The 26,956-nt window shown below is 45.2% G+C and overlaps 1 protein-coding gene across 1 annotated transcript; it reads right to left on the bottom strand.

Moving 5' to 3' along the window:
* Positions 1-26,956, bottom strand: LOC308173984 (uncharacterized protein; the record flags this gene model as incomplete). The annotated part of the gene is made up of 20 exons (XM_080549037.1): positions 26,856-26,956; positions 26,200-26,265; positions 25,720-25,782; positions 22,788-22,838; positions 22,637-22,693; positions 22,146-22,211; positions 21,700-21,759; positions 20,742-20,813; positions 13,641-13,709; positions 13,113-13,190; positions 12,574-12,651; positions 12,113-12,187; positions 11,943-11,996; positions 11,425-11,478; positions 10,628-10,702; positions 9,013-9,052; positions 8,714-8,765; positions 7,874-8,288; positions 875-1,285; positions 1-48 (listed from the first exon to the last, which is right to left on the bottom strand). Exons 2-20 carry the CDS (start codon positions 26,257-26,259, stop codon positions 1-3), a joined length of 1,878 nt encoding a protein of 625 aa, XP_080405163.1. The 5' UTR covers positions 26,260-26,265; positions 26,856-26,956.

The following is a 26,956-nucleotide window of genomic DNA, read 5'->3' as shown; positions in this document are numbered from 1 at the left end:
TCATGATGGTGACGCATTGATGTTCCGTCGCTGCTCAGCCTGTTGGTTCTGTAGCCATTATCACCAAACACCCTTTACACATTATTCTAGAGGGTTTTTGGTAGGGAAGGAATGATCGAATGAAACCGGTAAAGATGAAATAGCCCAAAGCACCTGGTTTTGACAGGAACGACAACATTAAATAGACATATTTGGTCAAAAATACCTTTATTACTAAGAAATAGTAAATATAATAAATTACACAAACTACACACAAAGACAACTAAAACATTTCAAATATATAAAAAATGTAACTACAGTCTAAGTCAAACCCATTATTTCTATTAATATTACCCATTATTTGGATTGTATTAAAATGAGCAAAATACTGGTTCTATGTGTATAAATTGGTTCTTGTGTGTGTGTGTGTGTGTGTGTGTGTGTGTGTGAGAGATGGGGGGGGGGTGGAAGTCCCAGAGACACTAAATGTGAGGCAGGGGGCCGTCAAGCGACACATGTGTTGCGACACATGCTAGCTTGGTTGGCTACATTAAAATATTCAAGGCACATTTTGGCAGAAAAATAGCAGCACGTTCTCTCTAACCAAGGGACAAACTATTAGACGTAACATACAGTCAGTTGTTTCTATAGGCTTAGTAAGAGTAACTGAATGTAACAAAAAGTAGCTAACCATTGGTCTCTTCATTTTTGGTCAACAGTACGACAGTAGGTTTGGCAACTCTTCACTTCTCTCCTCCATCCTTCTTTCCTTCCTTCACTCTTCCAGCTCCTTAAGTTTCTTAAGATCAGACTTCAACATCTCTTCTCCCTCCTCTTCCTCATCCCCGTCCTTCTCCTTCTCCTCATCCCCTTCCTCATCCTCATCATCATCCACTTCCACCTCGATCCCGTCTATCGTTTTCTGCAGCTCCTCCTTGATCTTGTTCAGTTCCAGCAGCCCGTTCTGCAGGTCTTTGCAAACCTCCCGGATCTTGGCGGCGAACTCCGTCTTGGCGCCCTTGCGCAGCTCTATGGAGTCCTTGGTGAGGAAGAAGACGTCCAGGGCCAGGAAGAGGCCTGACATCACCCCCGTGGTGACGCTCATGACCTGGGCGGCCTTGGCCGCTCCGCCCGCCGCGCTGAGGACCTGCACCGTACCGATCAGGCTCTCCGTGTTGATTAGCAATGCCTTGCCCGCCCGGCCCCCCTCCTTCATCACGTGCTTGACGTTCTGGTTCAGGTATTTCTTGGAGATGCTGTCGGCGTACTGCTCGAAGTCCCACTCCTCCAGGGTCTCCATGCCAGTCTGTAGGGAGAGAGAGTGTGTTTAGTTTAGTTTATTATATCGAGGACAATCCAAATACATGAACCACATAAAATACAGTAAAAAAGGCAGCGTTAGCCTAGTCGGCTAATATTCAGCTGAAGTCCCCGGCCAGTTGCAACATGACATCCTGAAAAGTAACGTCATTAGTTAAAATAAAAAATGTCAATATTCTAAGAACACGTGGCTGAGACAAGGTACCCCAACATCACACTTGACAAAAAACACAAGTAAGCAAGCTGAGGTGATTACTGTGTGTGTGTGTGTGGGGGGGGGGGTTACATGTGATATTATGCTCAGATATATGCTCAGTTATGATGTGAAGCCAGAGGTACTGTTAAAATAAAGCCAATTTTGCCAATCTATCTGATAAGGCAAACTATCACCACGCATTCTCGCTCTCATTTTTTTATTTGAGTGATTAGAAGGATGGATCTTTTTCAAACATGCTTTACAGTTCTGGTCACCACAAAGACACCACCGTCTCTACGGCTTGGGTCTGCTGTGGCAGCGGAACTGAGGTACACCATCATTGCGATGGCAGTATGAACCTTTTAACAGGGTTCCCGCACCTTCTGAAACATCAAATTCAAGCACCTTTCAAGGACTTTCAAGACTCAATTCCCTCAAATTCAAGGACCCAACACGGCATAGTTTGAGACAGAACTAGTTGACGAGCTAAGTAAAACATTTTTGAATATATATATTTTTAGAGAGAGAGAGAGAGAGGAATTCAAGCACTTTCAATGACCCATGTCTATTTTTTTTTTTTTTTTTTTGAAATTTTCTTTTTATTGTCAATGGTCATTGGTTACAACAATCGTCATTACATTCAACATATCACAATCAACTCAGTTCCTATGACCAAAGTCTTTTTTTCTTTTTTTCTATTAAGTAAAGTAAAGACAAGACAAAACGAAAACAAAAACAAACAAAGAAAAAAGAAAAACAATAGCGAGTGAACTTTGGGAGCTTTTCTCTTACATATGATAGATTAGAATAGAAAATGATTCAAGAAAATAAACACAATTACATCACCCTCTCATGTTCTTTTAACAATTCAACAGAAATCTGACCTTACAGGTTTAACATATCCAGTCCATTTCGTCCAGATCCGATAGAATTTTTCTACCTGAATTCTAAGGGAGTATGACATCTTTTCCATTACATATATATCATGAATTATATCTATCCATTCATCCACTGTGGGTACGTCTGGCTTTAACCATTTTCTTGTGATAGCCTTTTTACTTGCTACCAGAAGTATCAATATCAATTTTCTGTCGTTATTGTCCCAATTTTCGAATGAGATGTTTCCCAGGTATAAGGTGTCACATTTGAAGGGGATGTTAATTTCAAAAATAGCTTCCAGATTATTGTGTATCTCCCGCCAAAATGGGACTAGATTTGGGCATTCCCAGAATACATGGTAGTGATTGGCTTCATTCAGTCCACAGGATCTCCAACACGCTACACCCGTCCCCTGATGTCGTTTTTGTAGGGGGGTGATAAAAAACCTTGTAAGGTTTTTCCAACTAAATTCTCGCCACGTATTTGAGCATGTCGTTTCCCATTGTAGTTTACATAATCTGTCCCAATCCTCCCCAGAAATAGTAAAATTACCCTCTTTCTCCCATTTCTCTTTAATATATATTGTATTGACTGTTTTGAGATTGATCTGGCGGAAGCCATTGTATAGTCTAGATACCACCTTGTTGCATATCAATGATTTGCTTGCTGATGTAAATACTTCCATAATTCCTGTTACCCCCTCTTCTGATACTCCCCCTAAATTCTGATTGAAATGGTGTCGGACCTGGAGATACCTATAGAAATCATTTTGTTCCAAACCATGTTTTCTCTGTAGCGATTCAAAGCTATGGAATGCCCCCTTGTGGACAAAAGTTAAATAGTTCGAAAGGCCTTTTCCAACCCAGACTTTAAATCTAGCATCTGTTTTGTTTGGAGGGAAGTCTGTGTCATATGCACACCATCTTAGCATTTTAAGTGAGTCCTTTATACCACACAGTTTTACTGTCTCCTGCCAAATCTTCAAAGCCACGTTAATCCAGGGATTATTTTTATTTGTCATGTTGTTTATTAATTCACTATCTGCAACTATCGCTGCTATTTGAACCCCTTCTGTCATTGCACTCTCAATTTCCTTCCATCTTGCAGAGTATGATGGAGTACACCAACACACTACAGGCCTTAATTGAGCTGCGCAATAGTATTCTCGTAAACAAGGAAGGCCAAATCCCCCGTTTTCTTTTCTTAACTGTAGAGTTTTGTATCTGATTCTGGGTTTTTTCCCTTGCCATAAATATCTAGATATTAATTTGTCCCATTCTATAAATTGCTTAGCAGGTATCTCCACTGGAAGAGTCTGGAATAAATACAGTAACCTTGGTAGGATGTTCATCTTAACAGACTCCACCCTAGAGCTCAAACTCAAGAAGGGAATGAGACTCCACCGTAGTACATCTGATTTTAGTTTTACATTCAAAGGGCCATAATTAAGATCAGATAATTTTGAGACATCTTTTGGCAGGTTAACGCCTAGGTATTTGATTGAATCTGCATCCCATTTCAGGTTATATTTCCCTCTAATATCGTTGGGTGGGTCATAGTTAAGTGTTAGTACCTGGGTCTTCTGAATATTTAGTTTGTAACCTGAAAGTGTCCCATATTCCTTTAATAAACCCATCAATTTTGGGATTGTCTGTGTGGGCTGTGTTAGATATACCAGGACGTCATCCGCAAAAAGACCAAGTTTATGCTCACCAGCTGCCATGTCTATTCCCTTAATTTCAACATTTTGCCTTATCCATTGGCTCAAAGGCTCAATAAAAAGGCTGAATAGGAGTGGGGAAGCGGGACATCCCTGCCTGGTTCCACGTTCCAGAGTGAAGGATCCCGATAGGGCACCATTAATTTTGATCCTTGCGGATGGGCTATCATATAATGCTTGGAAAGTTGCAATAATAGACTCATGAAAGCCGAATCTCGATAGTACCTTGTATAAAAAGGTCCAACTAACTGAATCGAAAGCTTTCTCAGCGTCCAAACTTACAAGAGCTGCCTCTATTCCGTGTTGTGTGATATGTCTGATAATGTGCAATGACCTTCTAATGTTGTCTTGTGTTTGCCGTTGTCTAATGAATCCTGTCTGATCTAAATGAATGAGTTTAGGTAGAATCCTATCTATTCTTCTGGATAGTATTGATGTAAACAGTCGATAATCGAGCTGGAGAACACTGATAGGGCGATAGCTATTACAATCTAGTTTGTCTTTCCCTTCCTTCGGTATGACTGAAATTATTGCTTCCCTCCACGAGGGTGGAATTTCCCTTTTCTGTAGTACCCAATTAAATGCCTTCAGTAATGTTGGAGCTAATTGTTCTCTAAATGATCTGTACCATTCAGCAGTGAAACCATCTGAACCCGGGGATTTGTTTGCCTTCAATCTCGAAATTGCTGATTGTAATTCCTCTATTGTTATTTCGGCTACCAAGTCTTTATTTTGTTCATTAGTGACAGAGGGTAAATCAAGAGAGGCTAGGAATGACTCAATCTGTAGGTTGTTGTCCACTTGTGGTTGGGAATATAGTGTTTTATAGAACTTTTCGAAACTCTGTTGAATTTTGTCTAGCTTACATTCTATCGCTCCGGATTCGGGGTTCCTTATTTTATAGATTGCATTATCTGCTTGTTGTTTTCTTAGTCTATATGATAAGAGTTTCAATGATTTCCCACCTACTTCATAGTATCTTTGTTTTGTAAATAATAGTTTTTTTTTGTATGTCCTGATTGCCTATTTCATTTATCTCGTTCCTTATGTCTTTCATTTCTTGTTTTACCCTGTTATCCAAATTGTTACTGTGTTGTCTTTGTAGATGTTTTAATTTAATTTCCAGGTCATGCAGTCTTTGTCCTCTAAGTTTTTTTATAAGTGAAGTAGTGGCGATGATGTTACCCCTCATTACTGCTTTAAGTGCATCCCAGAGCATATTCGGAGCCACTTCCCCGTTATCGTTTATTTCAAGATATGTTCTAATTTCAGTCTTCATGGCCTCCCTTGTCTCTGGGTTATTCAGGATACTTGAATTCAGCCTCCATATTGTAGACCTTGGCTTTCTATTGAGACACACAGACATGTAAATAGGGCTATGATCAGAGAGGGCAATCGGTCCTATGTCACATTGACTTATTCTATGTAGGTCTCTATTGTAAATTAAAAAATAATCTATCCTTGAGTATACGGCATGGGGGGAGGAGTAGTGGGTGTAGTCCCGGCTGGATGGATACAATTCTCTCCAAACATCTATGATTCCCAATTCCTTCATTAATGCTTTTATCTTCCTACTTATAGGTTTTGACTCTGGATTACCGCTAGATGCATCCAATCTTGGGTTTAAACGAACATTAAAGTCCCCCCCACAGATTAAGATTCCCTGAGATTTTGTGGCCATTAAATCAAATATCTGTCTATAAAACGTCCAGTCACTACCAGGAGGAGCATATACATTCAGTAAACTCACTAGGGTTCCCTCTATTTTCCCTATTATCATTATAAACCTACCATCTTTATCTTTAAACTCTGATATGTGTTCATAGGTCACTGTATTTGATAACAGTATGGCTACACCCCTCCTATGACCTGGTTCGTATGAGGATGAATATACATATTTAAAACCCAGTTTATTCAATTTGGCATGCTCTGTATTGGTAAGGTGGGATTCCTGTAGGTATGCTATTTGTATTCTATCTTTCTTTAATTTTGTTAGGATCTTCCTTCTTTTTATCGGGTTAAGTAAACCATTAACGTTAAAAGAAACTATTCTTATATCTTGCATTTAGGTTATAACATGTGATATTTCCATCATGTACATGAAAAGCTTCCCAGTCGCTACAGTAAACAGTTGTAAATGAAATACACAAACATAGTACTGAAAAATGAACAATGAACAATGAAATACACAAAAATAGTACTGAACACTGAACTGGACTTCCGAAGGAAAAGGTGACATATCACCTTTGGTAATGAGGGGTGCTGGCCACTAAGTGGGGCCCCTCTGTTGCAAAAATAAAAAATAAAAAAGATGTGGCTCTTGGTCAATGACCGAATAGGCTGAAGGAAAAAAAAGAGTCTAGTGACTGTCTATGAACTGTCGGTGTCAGCCTATGTTAACATCTTGAAAAAATAATAATAAGAGTCTCTGGGCTGAAGTGAATCACTCACTCATTATCTGCTGTAGAATCCACATCGCCCCGACGAAACTGCTTCAATCTCTCCCGGACTTGCTGCTGATGTTGGTTCTGGGCTCCACCCCTCCGGGGCTCGGTTGTTTCCCACGGTAGAAGTCGAGTCAGCGTTTCCTCCGTTATGCCCTTGTCCTTGGTCCCGCGAACAGCTCCGTCCAAGATGAATCCCCGTCTCCGCAGGTCCTCTGCTGCTTGTGTCGCGCTGTTATACATGACGGTGCCTGTATCAAAAAAGACACGCATTCTAGCCAGCGGGGTCTGGAAGCGTATTCCCCTCTCCTTAAGCGCCTTCTTGATGGGTATATATTCCTTCCTTTTGTTCTGCACGTCCGTCGCATAATCATGGTCGAAAAAAACACGTTTGTTTTGGTAAGTGGGTTGCTTTTTCCAGGCGGTATAGAGGACCTTTTCTTTCACTGTAAACTGGAGGAACTTGATGACCATGGATCGCGGTGGAGCTCCTCCGGGTGGTCTGGGCGCCAAGGCACGGTGGGCACGCTCTATCCCCAGGTCACAGTCAAGATCACCTCCCAATTCTGACTTTATCAGTTTTTCAACAAACGCTGCTACGGAGGTACCCTCCGAGTCCTCTGGGATGCCGTAGATCCTGATGTTGTTGCGTCTAGACCTCCCTTCCAAGTCAGACACTTTATCTTGCAACGCCCGCTGATTACCAAGTAACTGGGTGAGGGCATCCTTGACACCAATGTCCCACCGCTCCATTTCAGCCACACCGTCCTCCATCTGCCCCACGCGCTCCTCCGCCCCCTCCACTCGGCCTATCACGTCTTGGATTTGCTGGTTCACTCCTGTCGTGAGTTCATCCATTTGTTTCTTAATGTCCTCTCGGAAATCCGTGAGGAATTCGGAAAAGTCCTTTTTCAATTCAGCTTGCCAAGTTGTCATACCCGCATTCACGACTTCGCTCACCACTTTACGAATCGAGTCCAGCGTTTCATTCTCTCTCAAGCCTCCATCTTGTTCCGTCGGGGTAACGTTAGCTCTGTTGCTAGCTGCTCCGTCTTTCTCAGTTATTCTCTCAGATGGCTTTCGAACCCCAGTACCCTTTCTCTTATATTTGTCCCCCTCCATCATTACGTTGATATATATCAATTCGAGTGCATAAAATATCTTGAATTAGGGGTAATTTAAGGCTGACACCGGAGCTCTGTTATCAGGCTGCCATCTCTGTTCGCGCGCCACCGGAAGTCGACCCATGTCTATTTTCAAAAATACCTTGATTTCTTTTTCTCAAATTCACAAACCCTGTTTTAAAAACCGTCCCACGTGTACCTAAAGCCTCACCTGCACAAAGTCCAGACAGGCCTTGATGTCCTCCATCTCCTCCTGGTAGCCCTGGATCATCTGCTCCACCTTCTTGCGGTCCGTCTTGGAGTGCACCGCGTCCGTGATGTTGGCCGACGCGGAAGCCACCCCGCCCGCCGTTGCCACGCCGATGCCCACCGCCGTGACGATGAGGGAGGTTCCCATGGTGAAGGGCGCCAGGATGAGGCCCGTGATGGTGGTGATGCTTCCCGCCACGCTGGCGACTCCGCCCCCGACGCTCGCCTTCACCGTCTTCTTGTGGAAGGCGTCGGCTGCGTCAGCCAATGAGAGCAGCTCCAGGATACGTTGCTGTAGCGACCCCCCCCGTCGGTTGAAGAAGCGGACGAAGAGGCGGGCGGCCATGAAGACGCGGTCCGCTGCCTCCTCCACCGCCCTGGAGAGAGAGAGGGGGGGGGGGGGGGGAGAGGGAGAGGGAGAGAGAGAGAGACAGAGAGAGAGAGAGAGAGAGAGGGAGAGAGAGGGGGGGGGAGAGGGAGAGATAAAGAGAGAGAGAGAGAGAGACAGAGAGAGAGAGAGAGAGAGAGAGACAGGGAGAGGGAGAGGGAGAGAGAGAGAGAGAGAGGGAGAGAGAAAGAGAGAGAGACAGAGACAGAGTTTTTGATTATACAAACAAGCCTTGCCTTAAAGATCCCGGAGAGGTCATTGAACAACATTGAACAAACGTTGTGCTGTGGTGCTACAGTGGTGGCAGTTTGTCTCCAACGTGGTCACAATGAGGGGCTGACTCAGGACACACACTGACTCAGGACACACACTGACTCAGGACACACACTGAGACCAACGGAATAAAGGACTTACAGTTCTCCTTCGCCCTCCTGAAAGTTGTTGGACTCGGTCCACTCTTCCCAACCTACAGTAAGTCAAAAACAGCGGTAAGAGTTGTACGACAACGGGAGCACAAATATAGTTCCTTATTCCAAAGCGCTTTACAACGGCCTCTCATTCACACACACACATTCACACACCGATGGCGGCAAGCTACCAGGCAAGGTGCCGGCCCCGCTCATTGGGAGCAATTTGGGGGTTCAGTGTCTTGCTACCCCACAACAATGGGAGCAGAACCACAGGTGAGTATTATGATAATATGTCAGACATACCCTCCACTGTCCTCCACCAGTCGACTAGACCATCCTCGTCCTGAGAAGGACAAATCAGACCAACAGTCAAACAATTGGAATATGAATAGACAACAATGTGCAAGTATTTCAAAGTGAGTTAAGGAGTGTTTCGTAACGCAGTTTATACAGTTCGTGAGTTTAGAATTATAAGGTTCTATCTCCGTTTAGGGCAGTTCAGAGATATTGAGCGTCAAAGTTTTTACATTCCATTATGTTTTGTGAGATGGAACCTTTGTATTTTATGAATTACTAACTCAAAAATGTCAACATTTTAAAAACTAACACCACACAGGCATTAATAAACACCTAATGGATCAGATTATGTAAAAAAACTAAATGTTGACCAAAAATGGAGATCCTAGAACCTTATAATTCTGACGTCACGAGTTGGCAGGGGTTTAATATGACACTACAAAGCGCTGATAAGAGTGAAGGATGCCGGGAAAGAGAATGTTCATCATCAGATCAACTTGATTTGATCTCTTATAGCAGTGCATGAATTGCAGACATGAAAAGTGGAATAATCAGGTTATTTTAACAAGGACGAATAAATGGGACAAACTCCTTTATCTAGCCCAGATTTTTGAGGGATCGTTTGAACAGGAAAGTATGCTGGATGAATTGTCATGCTTGTGTTTGTTAATCGGAAAAAACGATTTGAGCTTGCGGCAAACCACTGTAAGAGCAAGTTCTATGAGTGGGGAAGAAGGCGAGCTAATTTGTCAGCAAATCGAGGATGATGTCATCTTCTACAAGGACGTAGGAAGTATTCTATACTTCGGCCTACGGTTTGATCAGACCAAGCGCTGCGATTGGCTGAAAGGCATTCCAAAGGCGTGCTTTATTCCGGATAAAGCAATAGCTGATGCGTTTTACTGTTTGTCATCCTTTGCTTTACATAAAGCAGTATGGTAAAACCCTCAAATTACAAAGATTTGTTTACCACGTTACCTTGACAACAGTGGCCATTTTGAAAACTATATTTCTGAAACTACAGAAGAAGAGTGCAGGGCAGAAACTACCACAATCTATCACAAAATAAATACTTTTATAAATTCATTGTTTTCTGTTTTGTTTCTATAAAAGCTTTGCATCAGGCCTAACAACACCGCCCTTAGCAGGGAGTGACGATCGGATGACAGACAGACAGACAGACAGACAGGCACACAGACAGACAGGCAGGCAGACAGGCACACAGACAGACAGACAGGCACACAGACAGACAGGCAGGCAGACAGGCACACAGACAGACAGACAGGCACACAGACAGACAGACAGGCAGGCAGACAGGCACACAGACAGACAGACAGGCACACAGACAGACAGACAGGCAGGCAGGCAGACAGGCACACAGACAGGCACACAGACAGACAGACAGGCACACAGACAGACAGACAGGCACACAGACACAGACAGACAGGCAGGCAGACAGGCACACAGACAGACAGACAGACAGACAGGCACACAGACAGGCAGGCAGACAGACAGGCAGACAGACAGACAGGCAGGCGACTCCCAGAGCTCTCTCCTGGGGCTCTACTGGAATTCTATTATTGTCTATTATTCACACTAAAGCACGGCCTCTCATACGTACATCCTCCCACTCCAGAGGGTTTCCCTCACTGGGTACAGGCACTGCAGCCATCTCCAGTATCTCCGCTGAGCCCTCCTGGAACACAAACACAGTCAGATAACACACACACACACACACCCATACGCACACACACACACACACACACACACACACACACCCATACGCACACACACACACACACACACACACACACACCCCCATACGCACACGCACATGCACACGCACACACACACACACCCACCCACACACTCACCCACCCACCCACACACACACACACACACACACCCATACGCACACGCACATGCACACGCACACGCACACCCCCCCACCCACCCACACACTCACCCACCCACACACACACACACCCACACACACACCCACACACACCCACACACACCCACCCCCCCCCCCACACACACACACACACACACATACACACACACACACACCCACACACACACATACACACACACACACCCACCCACACACACGCACACACACACACACACACCCATACGCACACGCACATGCACACGCACACACCCCCACCCACCCACACACTCACCCACCCACCCACACACACACACACACACCCACCCACACACGCACACACACACTCACCCACACACCCCCCCCCCCCCCCCCACCCACCCACCCACACACACACACACACACACACACACACACCCACCCACCCACACACACACACACTCCCCACACACACACACACACACACACACACTTCCATGTACAAGCAGTATTAAGTACAGTCACACACACAGAGAGGGGCTCCAGACCTGAGCAGTGGGTAGACCGTCAGACCCTGCAGCAGCAGCTTCCTGACTAGAGTCCTGTGAGACACACAAAGTAGAGCAATAAGACTGTAAATTAGAGTATGTCAAACTAATATAGATCCCATTGTCAGTTGTGTGCGTGCAAGAGTGGTCCTCTGTGGCTCAGTTGGTAGAGCATGGCGCTAACAACAACGCTTAGGTTGTGGGTTCGATTCCCGTTGGGACCATATATACTGAAAATGTATGTATGCACTCACTGCAATGTAAGTCGCTTTGGATAAAAGCCTCAGCTAAATGGCATATGTTATATATGTGTGTGTGTGTGTGTGTGTGTGTGTGTGTGTGTGTGTGTGTGACGGGGGGGTGGAAGTCCCAGAGACAGAGGCGGGGGGCTTGCTTGTGAGGCCCACTGCCAAGGTGTGTGTGTGTGTGTGTGTGTGTGTGTGTGTGTGTGTGTGTGTGTGTGTGTGTGTGACAGGGGACAGTGAGTGGAAGTCCCAGAGTATGTGAGATTAGGTTACCTTAGCACCAGAGCCAAACAAAGCAGCAGGTAGAATCCTTCTGATCCGGAACGTCTAGTGGAGAGACACAAACACTCTGTGTTCTATTATGTTTGAAAGGTTCTACCTGACAAAGGGTGTGGCAGCCCCAAGGGGGATGGTTACAATAGTGCAGTTAGTAGGTTCAGTACCCCGAACATTTTCTTCTTCTCCTCCACTGGCGGGCTTTTAACGTCACAACTTGCATTCTCCGTGTACCAAACGGTCTGTAACACAGATTCATTTCAATCAAAATGAAGAGTTTGTGACGTTAGAATTACCGTATAAGGTTCTATCTCCATTTTTGTAAAAATTGAGTTTTTTACATAATCTGATCCATTAGGTGTTTATTAATGCCTGTGTGGTGTTATTTTTAAAATGTTGACATTTTTGAGTTAGTAATTAATAAAATACAAAGGTTCCATCTCACAGAACATAATGGAATGTAAAAACTTTGACGCTCAATATCTCTGAACGACCCTAAACGGAGATAGAACCTTATCATTCTAATCTCACGAGTTGTCTAGCCTTGTGAGTTGAACACTTAACGGCTTCGCAGGTAAGACATTACAGATAGGATATGAAAGTGTGATTGCAGGTAGAACTTGTTTACCTGATTCTCCGTAGGGCTTTTATACTCAGCTAGACTGTCAGTACTGGAAGACTTCTCACTGTGTACGGACTGAGTCTCCTGAAGGGGAGAAAGAGAGGGAGAGACGGAGTGAGAGAGAAAAAGAGTGATAATAGTTTGGCTTAATGGTTTAGTATCTAATTTTTTGGTATAATGTTACTCCAAACATAAGTCCAAGAGAACTCTTTGCCTTGTGCAATACAGGTTGACGGTCCATCAGCGACATACAGTAACCTCAATGTCACATTACCTTAATTAAAACCAAATATCACTAAAACCACCATCGTCAACGTGATCATTATCATCATCATCATCATCAGTACCTGTGTCTGTGTCTGTGTCTGTGTCTGTGTTTGTGTCTGTGTCGTGGATTTGAAGGGGTTCACTTTCTGCATCATTCCTTTAAACATCCCAGGATTCTGGAGAGATGCAGGCAAACCATTAGAGAACAAGAATGACAGAATGTGTGATTATGATATATATGATTTACTGGTAGTAAAGTAGCGTGTGAGTTTGTGTACCTGTTTCTCCGTAGGGTGGTTACTCTCAGCTAAGCTGTCCGCACTGGAGGAGCGATTGCTGTGCAACGACTCTGTCTCCTGAAGAGAGAAAAGAGAGGGAGAGATAATAATAATAATAATAATAATAATAATAATAATAATAATAATAATAGATCAGGATGGTTTGTAAATATCCCCAAAATCACCAAAATATCGTCATCCATCATCATCATCACCCCCCCCCCATCACACACACACACACACACACACACACACACACACACACACACACACACACACACACATATATACACCTATACAATGCAATGACAGTAATTTATATTATCTTACATTTATTCCAATTTACAGCCTACATAATTTATTGTTCTTATTTTTTGCTATTCTCTTTATTTAAGCTAATTATTCTGCTTATATATTGTTCGTTGTTTTTTTTATGTCCTATGCGGCAACCGTCAAGCCGATTTTCTGTATGTGCAAATATACTTGGCCAAATAAAATGATTCTGATCGTCATCGCTGCCACCAGTACCTGCTGCGTCTGTGCTGTAGATTTGAACGGGTTGACTTTCTGCATCATCCCTTTGAAAACCCCAGGGTTCTGAATCACAACAAGGGTTGAACGTGAAAAACAGAAAGCATGTTAGCATTTTTAGCATGTTAGCATGTTAGCACAAAAGCAATAGCAACCTTTCTCTACCCACTGCTCTTCTACTAACAAGCCTCAGGTCCTCTGCTGAAGGATAGGGGGAGGGGGCGGGGGGTGGGGGGGTGGGGGGGATGAATGGTATCAAAACATACTTTTTACATTTACATGTTTGGCATTTAGCACACGGCCTTATTCCAAAGCGACTTACAATCAATCGATACATTTGACGTAGGATGTGGGACACTTCAATGGAAGTACATGAGGATGTGGGACACTTCAATGGAAGTGCATGAGGATATGGGACACTTCAATGGAAGTACATGAGGATGTGGGACACTTCAATGGAAGTACATGAGGATATGGGACACTTCAATGGAAGTGCATGAGGATATGGGACACTTCAATGGAAGTACATGAGGATGTGGGACACTTCAATGGAAGTACATGAGGATATGGGACACTTCAATGGAAGTACATGAGGATGTGGGACACTTCAATGGAAGTGCATGAGGATATGGGACACTTCAATGGAAGTACATGAGGATGTGGGACACTTCAATGGAAGTACATGAGGATATGGGACACTTCAATGGAAGTACATGAGGATGTGGGACACTTCAATGGAAGTGCATGAGGATATGGGACACTTCAATGGAAGTACATGAGGATGTGGGACACTTCAATGGAAGTGCATGAGGATATGGGACACTTCAATGGAAGTGCATGAGGATGTGGGACACTTCAATGGAAGTGCATGAGGATATGGGACACTTCAATGGAAGTGCATGAGGATGTGGGACACTTCAATGGAAGTGCATGAGGATATGGGACACTTCAATCGAAGTGCATGAGGATGTGGGACACTTCAATGGAAGTGCATGAGGATATGGGACACTTCAATCGAAGTGCATGAGGATGTGGGACACTTCAATGGAAGTGCATGAGGATGTGGGACACTTCAATGGAAGTACATGAGGATGTGGGACACTTCAATGGAAGTGCATGAGGATATGGGACACTTCAATGGAAGTACATGAGGATGTGGGACACTTCAATGGAAGTACATGAGGATGTGGGACACTTCAATGGAAGTGCATGAGGATATGGGACACTTCAATGGAAGTACATGAGGATGTGGGACACTTCAATGGAAGTGCATGAGGATGTGGGACACTTCAATGGAAGTACATGAGGATGTACATGAGGATATGGGACACTTCAATGGAAGTGCATGAGGATGTACATGAGGATGTGGGACACTTCAATGGAAGTACATGAGGATGTGGGACACTTCAATGGAAGTGCATGAGGATATGGGACACTTCAATGGAAGTACATGAGGATATGGGACACTTCAATGGAAGTGCATGAGGATATGGGACACTTCATATTACATGAGGATATGGGACACTTCAATGGAAGTACATGAGGATGTGGGACACTTCAATGGAAGTGCATGAGGATATGGGACACTTCAATGGAAGTACATGAGGATATGGGACACTTCAATGGAAGTACATGAGGATGTGGGACACTTCAATGGAAGTGCATGAGGATGTGGGACACTTCAATGGAAGTGCATGAGGATATGGGACACTTCAATCGAAGTGCATGAGGATGTGGGACACTTCAATGGAAGTACATGAGGATGTGGGACACTTCAATGGAAGTGCATGAGGATATGGGACACTTCAATCGAAGTGCATGAGGATGTGGGACACTTCAATCGAAGTGCACGAGGATGTGGGACACTTCAATCGAAGTGCATGAGAATGTGGGACACTTCAATCGAAGTGCATGAGGATATGGGACACTTCAATCGAAGTGCATGAGGATATGGGACACTTCAATCGAAGTGCATGAGGATGTGGGACACTTCAATCGAAGTGCATGAGGATGTGGGACACTTCAATGGAAGTGCATGAGGATATGGGACACTTCAATCGAAGTGCATGAGGATGTGGGACACTTCAATCGAAGTGCATGAGGATGTGGGACACTTCAATGGAAGTGCACGAGGATGTGGGACACTTCAATGGAAGTGCATGAGGATATGGGACACTTCAATCGAAGTGCACGAGGATATGGGACACTTCAATCGAAGTGCACGAGGATGTGGGACACTTCAATCGAAGTGCATGAGAATGTGGGACACTTCAATCGAAGTGCATGAGGATGTGGGACACTTCAATGGAAGTACATGAGGATGTGGGACACTTCAATGGAAGTGCATGAGGATATGGGACACTTCAATCGAAGTGCATGAGGATGTGGGACACTTCAATCGAAGTGCACGAGGATGTGGGACACTTCAATCGAAGTGCACGAGGATGTGGGACACTTCAATCGAAGTGCACGAGGATGTGGGACACTTCAATGGAAGTGCATGAGAATGTGGGACACTTCAATCGAAGTGCATGAGGATGTGGGACACTTCAATGGAAGTGCATGAGAATGTGGGACACTTCAATCGAAGTGCATGAGGATGTGGGACACTTCAATGGAAGTGCATGAGGATATGGGACACTTCAATCGAAGTGCATGAGGATATGGGACACTTCAATCGAAGTGCATGAGGATGTGGGACACTTCAATCGAAGTGCATGAGGATGTGGGACACTTCAATCGAAGTGCACGAGGATGTGGGACACTTCAATCGAAGTGCACGAGGATGTGGGACACTTCAATCGAAGTGCACGAGGATGTGGGACACTTCAATCGAAGTGCATGAGAATGTGGGACACTTCAATCGAAGTGCATGAGGATGTGGGACACTTCAATGGAAGTGCATGAGAATGTGGGACACTTCAATCGAAGTGCATGAGGATGTGGGACACTTCAATGGAAGTGCATGAGGATATGGGACACTTCAATCGAAGTGCATGAGAATGTGGGACACTTCAATCGAAGTGCATGAGGATGTGGGACACTTCAATCGAAGTGCATGAGAATGTGGGACACTTCAATCGAAGTGCATGAGGATATGGGACACTTCAATCGAAGTGCATGAGGATGTGGGACACTTCAATGGAAGTGCATGAGGATATGGGACACTTCAATCGAAGTGCATGAGGATGTGGGACACTTCAATCGAAGTGCATGAGGATGTGGGACACTTCAATCGAAGTGCATGAGAATGTGGGACACTTCAATCGAAGTGCACGAGGATGTGGGACACTTCAATGGAAGTGCACGAGGATGTGGGACACTTCAATCTAAGTGCACGAGGATGTGGGACACTTCAATCGAAGTGCATGAGGATGTGGGACACTTCAATGGAAGTGCATGAGGATATGGGACACTTCAATCGAAGTGCATGAGGATATGGGACACTTCAATCGAAGTGCATGAGGATGTGGGACACTTCAATCGAAGTGCATGAGGATGTGGGACACTTCAATGGAAGTGCATGAGGATATGGGACACTTCAATCGAAGTGCATGAGGATGTGGGACACTTCAATCGAAGTGCACGAGGATGTGGGACACTTCAATCGAAGTGCATGAGGATGTGGGACACTTCAATGGAAGTGCATGAGGATGTGGGACACTTCAATCGAAGTGCATGAGGATGTGGGACACTTCAATGGAAGTGCATGAGGATATGGGACACTTCAATCGAAGTGCATGAGGATATGGGACACTTCAATCGAAGTGCATGAGGATGTGGGACACTTCAATCGAAGTGCATGAGGATGTGGGACACTTCAATGGAAGTGCATGAGGATATGGGACACTTCAATCGAAGTGCATGAGGATGTGGGACACTTCAATCGAAGTGCACGAGGATGTGGGACACTTCAATCGAAGTGCATGAGGATGTGGGACACTTCAATGGAAGTGCATGAGGATGTGGGACACTTCAATCGAAGTGCATGAGGATGTGGGACACTTCAATGGAAGTGCATGAGGATATGGGACACTTCAATCGAAGTGCATGAGGATGTGGGACACTTCAATCGAAGTGCACGAGGATGTGGGACACTTCAATCGAAGTGCATGAGGATGTGGGACACTTCAATCGAAGTGCATGAGGATATGGGACACTTCAATCGAAGTGCACGAGGATGTGGGACACTTCAATGGAAGTGCATGAGGATGTGGGACACTTCAATCGAAGTGCATGAGGATATGGGACACTTCAATGGAAGTACATGAGGATATGGGACACTTCAATGGAAGTACATGAGGATGTGGGACACTTCAATGGAAGTGCATGAGGATGTGGGACACTTCAATGGAAGTGCATGAGGATATGGGACACTTCAATCGAAGTGCATGAGGATGTGGGACACTTCAATGGAAGTGCATGAGGATATGGGACACTTCAATCGAAGTGCATGAGGATGTGGGACACTTCAATGGAAGTGCATGAGGATATGGGACACTTCAATCGAAGTGCATGAGGATATGGGACACTTCAATCGAAGTGCATGAGGATGTGGGACACTTCAATGGAAGTGCATGAGGATATGGGACACTTCAATCGAAGTGCATGAGGATGTGGGACACTTCAATGGAAGTACATGAGGATGTGGGACACTTCAATGGAAGTACATGAGGATGTGGGACACTTCAATGGAAGTGCATGAGGATGTGGGACACTTCAATGGAAGTGCATGAGGATATGGGACACTTCAATCGAAGTGCATGAGGATGTGGGACACTTCAATGGAAGTACATGAGGATGTGGGACACTTCAATGGAAGTACATGAGGATGTGGGACACTTCAATGGAAGTACATGAGGATGTGGGACACTTCAATGGAAGTACATGAGGATGTGGGACACTTCAATGGAAGTGCATGAGGATGTGGGACACTTCAATGGAAGTACATGAGGATGTGGGACACTTCAATGGAAGTACATGAGGATGTGGGACACTTCAATGGAAGTGCATGAGGATGTGGGACACTTCAATGGAAGTACATGAGGATGTGGGACACTTCAATGGAAGTGCATGAGGATATGGGACACTTCAATGGAAGTACATGAGGATGAGGGACACTTCAATGGAAGTGCATGAGGATATGGGACACTTCAATGGAAGTACATGAGGATGTGGGACACTTCAATGGAAGTGCATGAGGATATGGGACACTTCAATGGAAGTGCATGAGGATATGGGACACTTCAATGGAAGTACATGAGGATATGGGACACTTCAATGGAAGTACATGAGGATGTGGGACACTTCAATGGAAGTACATGAGGATGTGGGACACTTCAATGGAAGTGCATGAGGATATGGGACACTTCAATGGAAGTACATGAGGATGTGGGACACTTCAATGGAAGTGCATGAGGATATGGGACACTTCAATGGAAGTACATGAGGATGTGGGACACTTCAATGGAAGTGCATGAGGATATGGGACACTTCAATGGAAGTGCATGAGGATATGGGACACTTCAATGGAAGTACATGAGGATGTGGGACACTTCAATGGAAGTACATGAGGATATGGGACACTTCAATGGAAGTGCATGAGGATGTGGGACACTTCAATGGAAGTGCATGAGGATGTGGGACACTTCAATGGAAGTACATGAGTGTGTGTGAGCGGGTCAGAGCCTGGCTGGGCTGCTGCTGCTGCTAGCGAGTGCTGTTGGGGCCGCGGCGTTAAGAGTTAAGAGGTGTTGATAAGACGCATGTTTGACTAGCCGGGGTTTAAACACACACAGACACACACTCCACAGGAGGACACGTCTTACAAATATTAAAAATAAAACTGTTCAATAAATCCTAAATGTTGTCTACCTATTCGATGTATAAATCGCGCCAGAATCTCGCCGACTTCCGAGGTCATTTTAAGCAAAAGTATTTGGCCAAATGAGCTATTATTTTCAGGGATAATAGCCATGGGTGTTCTAGACGTGTCCTGCAAAAGTTGACCCTAGCCACTATGGCGAGTGTTTCTTTGACTGAAGAATTCTCAAAATGGCTTCATGTGATTTGACGAACAAAATGTCAATCTTTCAGTTTCAGCAAATCATGTCATAGTGTAGACAGTGTAGTGGTGGTCTAGTGGATAGTGAGTTGGACTTGTGATCGGAAGGTTGTGAGTTCAAATCCCGCCTGAAACCACACCACTACTAGTGTGCCCTTGAGTAAGGCACTTAGCCCTCAGTTACTCCAGGGGGAATGTCCCTGTAATTCGTAATTGTAAGTCGCTTTGGATAAAAGCGTCTGCTAAATGGCAAAATTAAATTAAAATTAATTATTATAATTAAATTAAAATTAAATTAAAATTAGACAGTGCATGGTATGACTGTACACACTGTACAGTGAGGATGAAGTAGTAAATGAATATAAAAAGTCAATATATGAGCGATGAATATCAATATGATATGTACAGTTAAGATATATGTACAGTATGATATATAGAGAACAATGGTGATGGATATCCACGATATGTTAAGATATATGTACGGTTGTATTATACAGTACCAGTCAAGAGTTTGGACACACTTTCCCATTCAATTGAATGTGTCCAAACTTTCGACCGGTACTGTATGTACACCTGTCACCCCCGTCAGGAATGTGCTTAACAGGTGCCCCGCGGTGGTGTAGCGGTCTAAGCACTGGCCACTAGTGCAAGCTGCCCACCGGGGACTGGGATCGAATCCCAGCTCGCCAGATCCGGATATGGCCGGGGCACACACGGGGAGCGGCATATTGGGCGGCCGCTCCCGAGGGCGGTATAGGAGTATTTCCGGACAAGGATCCGTCGCGCAACACCGCCCCCTGGGTGCCGGAATAACGGTGCTGGGCTCGAGGAGCCAGTCAGCTAGTCTGCCTGGCGGCCTCCTCTGGGGCTGCCGGCCACGGGGTCGTGCGGCGGATCCTACGCAATAGGCAGGGGATAATTGGATGCTAGGTTGGGTTCAATTGGCTACCAAATTGGGTGAAAAAGGGATAAAATCTGAAAAAACTAATAAAAAAAATAAAAAAATAAAAAAGGAATGTGTTTAACAGGTTCACCTGCTTTCCCTCAGGAAACCCTTCTGTTGCCAGGTGATCCACCGTGTCTGTGGGACGATCCTCCTTTTTCACCTGGAATAAACAAACAGTGAGAACAATGGGGAGAACAATAGGTAAACCGGTGGTAGAGCATGGTGCTGACAATGCTTAGGTTGAGCAATTGTATGCCTGCTATGTAAGTCGCTTAGTTTGTATAAAAGTGTCAGCTAAATCGTGAGCTTAGAATGATAAGGTTCTATCTCCGTTTAGGGTAGTTCAGAGATATTGAGCGTCAACGTTTTTACATTCCATTATGTTTTGTGAGATGGAACCTTTGTATTTTATGAATTACTAACTCAAAGATTTAAACATTTTAAAAATAACACCACACAGGCGTTAATAAACACCTAATGGATCAGATTATGTAAAAAACTACATTTTGACAAAAATGGAGATAGAACCTTATAATTCTAACGTCACGAAATGGCATATATCTGCAGCAAACTCTCCAGTTGGAGGTCCTCCCCTCTGCCTCTACCTTTAAACTCCTGGTGCAAAAACTGTATTCTAATAATTGCAATTGTTTTTAGTTTTTTCTTTTTTTCCCTTTAATCCTGTCTTGCTCACTGTTTGTTTGCCCATCTATATTAATGATCACTATTCTATTGTACACTCGACGTCACTGTGAATGAGGGTGACCTCAGTGCCTATCGAGTTTTAAATAAAGGTTTGAAATGAAATGAAATGAAATATATTAGTCTTAGTGTCAAATCTAGATGTGGTGGATAGTCTCAAACAGTAAAGGACTGACAGAATGATGCTCTGGGCCCTGGAATTTACTTTTACAGAACTTTTGCTTTCCAGGATCAGATACATCTGGCAGATCTTGAGTAGTATAGCCAAGCTGGATCTGATCATTCTGGCCCACATGAAACGTTTTTGAAATACCGGTCCGAGTATCGTGCTCATGTAGGCCTACCTGTGTAGCGGACTTGAAGGGGTTGACCTTCTGAATCACTCCTTTCAACATACCAGGGTTCTGGAAAACACAGAAAGGCATCATGTGCATCATCATGTGTCTGTAAATAATAATACATAAATAAATAATACAAGTCCTAATTCTTCCTTCCTCTAGTACTATGACTGTCAATGGCCCCCGTCCCTAGCATAGATGACTTGTCGTTACGATGAATGACGGATAGATTATTCACCCACTTAGACAAATGTATTTTTTGTAAGTCACTTTGGATAAAGTGTAGCAAAATGTAGCGCGTCACTCAACTCTCTCACAATATTCCTATCTTTGGACAGACAATCACATTTACATCTCTATGGAAAGCAATTCGAGCACTGTGAAAAGAATTACAATGATGTGATCAATGACCATTTCCACAACCATCATTCTCATCATTGCCAGACACCCACCTGCGTAGTGTCAGAGACTTTCCCCTCCTCGACTTCAGACCCCGGAGGTCTGCTGGCTGTAGAGACCTGGATGGAGGAGAGGGATCAGTGGTGGTCTGAGACATCTACTACCCCCCTGTACTGTTTCTCCTGAGACATCTACTACCCCCTGTACTGTTTCTCCTGAGACATCTACTACCCCCTGTACTGTTTCTCCTGAGACATCTACTACCCCCTGTACTGTTTCTCCTGAGACATCTACTACCCCCTGTACTGTTTCTCCTGAGACATCTACTACCCCCTGTACTGTTTCTCCTGAGACATCTACTACCCCCTGTACTGTTTCTGCTGAGACATCTACTACCCCCTGTACTGTTTCTCCTGAGACATCTACTACCCCCTCTACTGTTTCTCCTGAGACATCTACTACCCCCTGTACTGTTTCTGCTGAGACATCTACTACCCCCCTGTACTGTCTCTCCTGAGAGACATCTACTACTACACGTGGTTACCTGTGAGGAGGACTTAAACGGGTTGACCTTTGACATGACTCCCATCATCCCCGTCCTCTGTGGGAGACACAAACACACCTCGTCCTTACAAAAGTCCAGCCAGAATGTGAGAATAAAGAATGTTTTTAACTGCAAAAAAGACTCCACTTACTTTTTGGATGGTTTTTGGAAGCTCACTACTCTTCTCGTCGTTGTTATTCTCCTTTGAAAGCAAATGTATTTATTTCTTAATCAATTACTTCAAAGGCTGTAGAGAAGGGTGATCTAGGGCTAGTAGCAACTTTCACGCATTATGAATGAATGAATGGTCTTTATTGTCATTGATATAGTACAGGTACCAAACAACGACATTTGGGAGGGGGGGCTCCCCTGGTGCTAGGAAAAAAAAAAAAAAAAAAAAGGGAAAGGAGCTGGTTTACACAAATAAAGGCCATGTACACTATCCACCATACTACACTATACAAATAAAACACTGTGCTGTACTCCATGCTATGCTATACCCATTCCAACATCCCCTACTCTCCGAACCCTATGTACCCCAGGGCCGTCACACTGCACATAGTGTTATTGCACATTCATCCAAAGTGTCGCAGTTTGCAGGTCTGAAATGTACACATTTGTGTCTCAGTATTACACCTGATTTCAATCTAGTAGCTGCCATCAATTTGTCTAGATTGTCCAGGGCCTAGAACCTAGGTCTTTGCTGTGTTCAGGGCCTGAATGGCCCTGGGGTAGAAGCTGAGCTTCAGTCTGTTTGTCCCTGCGAACATGGTACTGAACCGCCTGTTCGAGGGCAGCCGAACAAAGTGTTCGTACCCAGGGTGGGATGGGTCTCTGGAGATCTTGGAGGCCTTCCTGAGGCAGCGTGTGTTGTACAGCTCTTCCAGAGAGGGGAGGGGGGCGCCGGTAATCTTCTGGGCCGATCTCACGACTCTCTGTAGTGCAGCTGGAGAACCAGATGCAGATGCAGTAGGTGAGGATGCTCTCCACTGCGCAGCGGTAGAAGGCCACCAGCATCTCCTGTCCGATGTGGTCTTTCCTGAGGACTCTCAGGAAGAAGAGCCGCTGTTGTGCCTTCTTGATGATGGCTGCTGTGTTGTTCTTCCAGGACAGGTCATCCTGTATGTGCACCCCCAGGAATCGGAGGGTTGAGACTCTCCCCACGCTCCCTCCGTCGACGAGCAGGGGCTGGACCTCAGATTTTTTCCTCCTGAAGTCCACGATGATTTCCTGGGTCTTTGACTGGTTCAGCAGCAGGTTGTTAACCTTGCACAGCTTGCTCAGCTGCTCTACCTCATCCCTGTACGCCGCCTCGTCCCCCCCCGAGATGCAGCCCACCACGGTGGTGTCGTCTGCAAACTTTACAATGGAGTTGCTGGGGTGGACGGGGGTGAAGTCGTAGGTGTAGAGGTTGTAGAGGATGGGGCTTAGCACGCAGCCCTGGGGGGACCCAGTGCTGAGTCTGAGGGCTGTGGAGGTGTGGGAGCCCACCCGCACCCTCTGGGGGCGGTCAGACAGGAAGTCCTTGACCCATGCACATATAGAGTGTGATAGTCCCAGGTCGAGTAGTTTGGTCACTAGCCTGTCTGGAAGGATGGTGTTGAAGGCAGAGCTGAAGTCCACAAAGAGCAGTCTCGCGTAGCTGTTTCCCCTCTCCAGGTGGGATAGAGTGGAGTGGAGAGTCGTCGCGATGGCGTCCTCTGTGGACCTGTGGGCTCTGTAGGCGAACTGGTATGGATCCCGGTTGGGCGGGAGGCGTGTGACTATGTGGGCCCGGACTAGTTTCTCGAAGCACTTCATGATGATTGGTGTGAGTGCCACCGGGCGGTAGTCGTTTAGGCAGCTTACCGTGCTTTTCGTCGGGACTGGGATGATAGTTGAGGTTTTCAGGCAGGGTGGGATGGTGGCCTGGGACAGGGACTGGTTGAAGATGTTGGTGAAAACCCCGGCCAGCTGGTCGGCGCAGTCCCTCAGCACCCGTCCCAGGACGCCATCCGGCCCTGAGGCTTTCCTGGGGTCCACCGCCTTCAGCACGCGTCTCACGTCATGCTCTGTGAGGGTGAGGCTGCTGAGAGCTGGAGAGAGTGGTGTTTGTGTTGTGGTTACCTCCGTTCGCCCCTCGTCGAACCGGGCGTAGAAGGAGTTCAGCTTTTCCGCCAGCAGGGGGTCGTCCTCCGCGGCTGTGAGCCTGTTGGCTCTGAAGTTTGTCATGTGCTGAACCCCCTGCCACACCCGCCTGGAGTCGTTGCTCAGGAAGCATTCCTCAATCTTCTCTCTGTGGTCTGCCTTGGCCTCCCGGATGCCGCGCTTTAGGTTAGCCCTGGTGGTGCTGTACAGCAGTGTGCCCTTCCCTGCGAAGGCGTTTTCCCTCTCCTTGATCAGTTTTTGGACCTTCCCAGTCATCCATGGCTTCGTGTTGGGGTAGACCCGGACCCGTTTGTCCACGGTGGCTGAGTTGGTGCAGTTCACTATGTGGTTCAGAACCGACGACGTGAACTGTTCCAGGTCCTCATGCTCATATTCCTGCCATGAGGTGTCATTCAGGCAGATCTGCAGTGGAGCGGATGTCCCGTATTTTGGGCTGGATGAATATATGGGACCTCCCTTGACCTGTATATTCATCCAATAACAGGCCCCCTCATGCGTACATAATATAGCTTAGTTGGCCAATTCCTGCAAACCCCCCGCCGTGTGCAGTGGCACCCTTTTTTGTCCCGTATTTGGTACTGAGAAAGTTGGCGTCCCTAGTGAGCTGTGTTCCAGATAATAGCAATGAGTGAATTCGTGACTTTAGAATTATAAGGTTCCATCTCCATTTTTGTCAAAATTTTGTTTTTTACATAATCCGATCCATTAGGTGTTTATTAATGCCTGTGTGGTGTTCTTTTTTAAATGTTGACATTTTTGAGTTAGTAATTCATAAAATACAAAGGTTCCATCTCACATAACATAATGGAATGGAAAAACGTTGACGCTCAATATCTCTGAACTCACGAATGAGTGAGTGAGTGAGTGAGTGAGTGAGTGAGTGAGTGAGTGTGTGAGTGTGTGTGTGTGTGTGTGTGTGTGCCACTAATCTGTACCTGCAAGTTAGTGCCCATCTCATTCTCTTTGCTCAGGCTGTGTGTGATGGGGTTGTTCCGCTCCTGTTGATTAATATGATCAAATATTTATTATATCTAATATATATATATATGTTACGGTACATGTGGGAATACGGTACATGTGGGAAAACTAGGGTTAGGGTTAGGTGCTACGTCGACTTGGTACATGCTGGCATGTCTAACCCTAATCCTAATCCTAACCCTAACCCTAACCCTAATCCTACCCCTACCCCTAACCGTAGCACCCTAGCACCTAACCCTAGTTTTCCCACATGTACCGTATTCCCACATGTACCGTAACATATATATAATTATCAATATCATAACCATACAACTTCAGCTCGCTCACTCACTCACTCACACACTCACACACTCACACACACACACACACACACACACACACACAAACACACTATTCTCTCACAGTAAAACAGAGATCATGTGACATCAGTGTCTTACCTCGCTAGTGGGCCTCTGTGGGACAACTGGAGTAGCTTTGTCTCCTCTGAGCAGATTCATGCTGACCTAGGGACAGTCACAGAGACACACAGAGGTGAAGAGTGTTATGTATGCGTCACGTCAGTGGTGACTGTGCCTTTAAGACGCACATGAAGTTAGTGGTGTTACTCTGATAGACTACTATACGGGTTGTTGTTGTTGTTGTTGTTGTTGTTGTTGTTGTTGAGGAGCCTACAATAAAGTGTTTAACAGCAACGTCGAGGTCCGAAAGTTATTGAATACAATAAAGAGATCATGCAAAACATTTGACCTTTGTTGATCAATGTCACTTGCAAACATGAATACAAGCTGCTTGGCCTGATCACATGATTCTCTGCTGCCACATCAATAAGGTATTCGTGTCAAACTAACTTTGTTATTCTGATGTGTGTGTGTGTGTGTGTGTGTGTGTGTGTGTGTGTGTGTGTGTGTGTGTGTGGTGTGTTGTGTGTGTGTGTGTGTGTGTGTGTGTGTGTGTGTGTGTGTTACGTACCACGACGTGCCTACACACAGAATGACACACACACACACACACACACGGAACGCAGAAGAGTATAGTGAATCCCCAGTGCGATCCAACCATAGATTCAGTACATGTGATTATTAGTGCTTCTTACCTTCAATGTGGTCAGATCGGAGTAGGTCTAGAAAGCTCTTATGTTCGATACGACAAGCAGAGGGGAAAAACAGAAGTTTTAAAGCTCCGTCACTTCCCTTT

The sequence above is a fragment of the Nansenia antarctica genome, assembly GCF_963989245.1.
Source record: "Nansenia antarctica genome assembly, chromosome: 19".
NCBI lineage: Eukaryota > Metazoa > Chordata > Actinopteri > Argentiniformes > Microstomatidae > Nansenia > Nansenia antarctica.
This window is presented reverse-complemented; position numbering and strand designations above follow the sequence as displayed.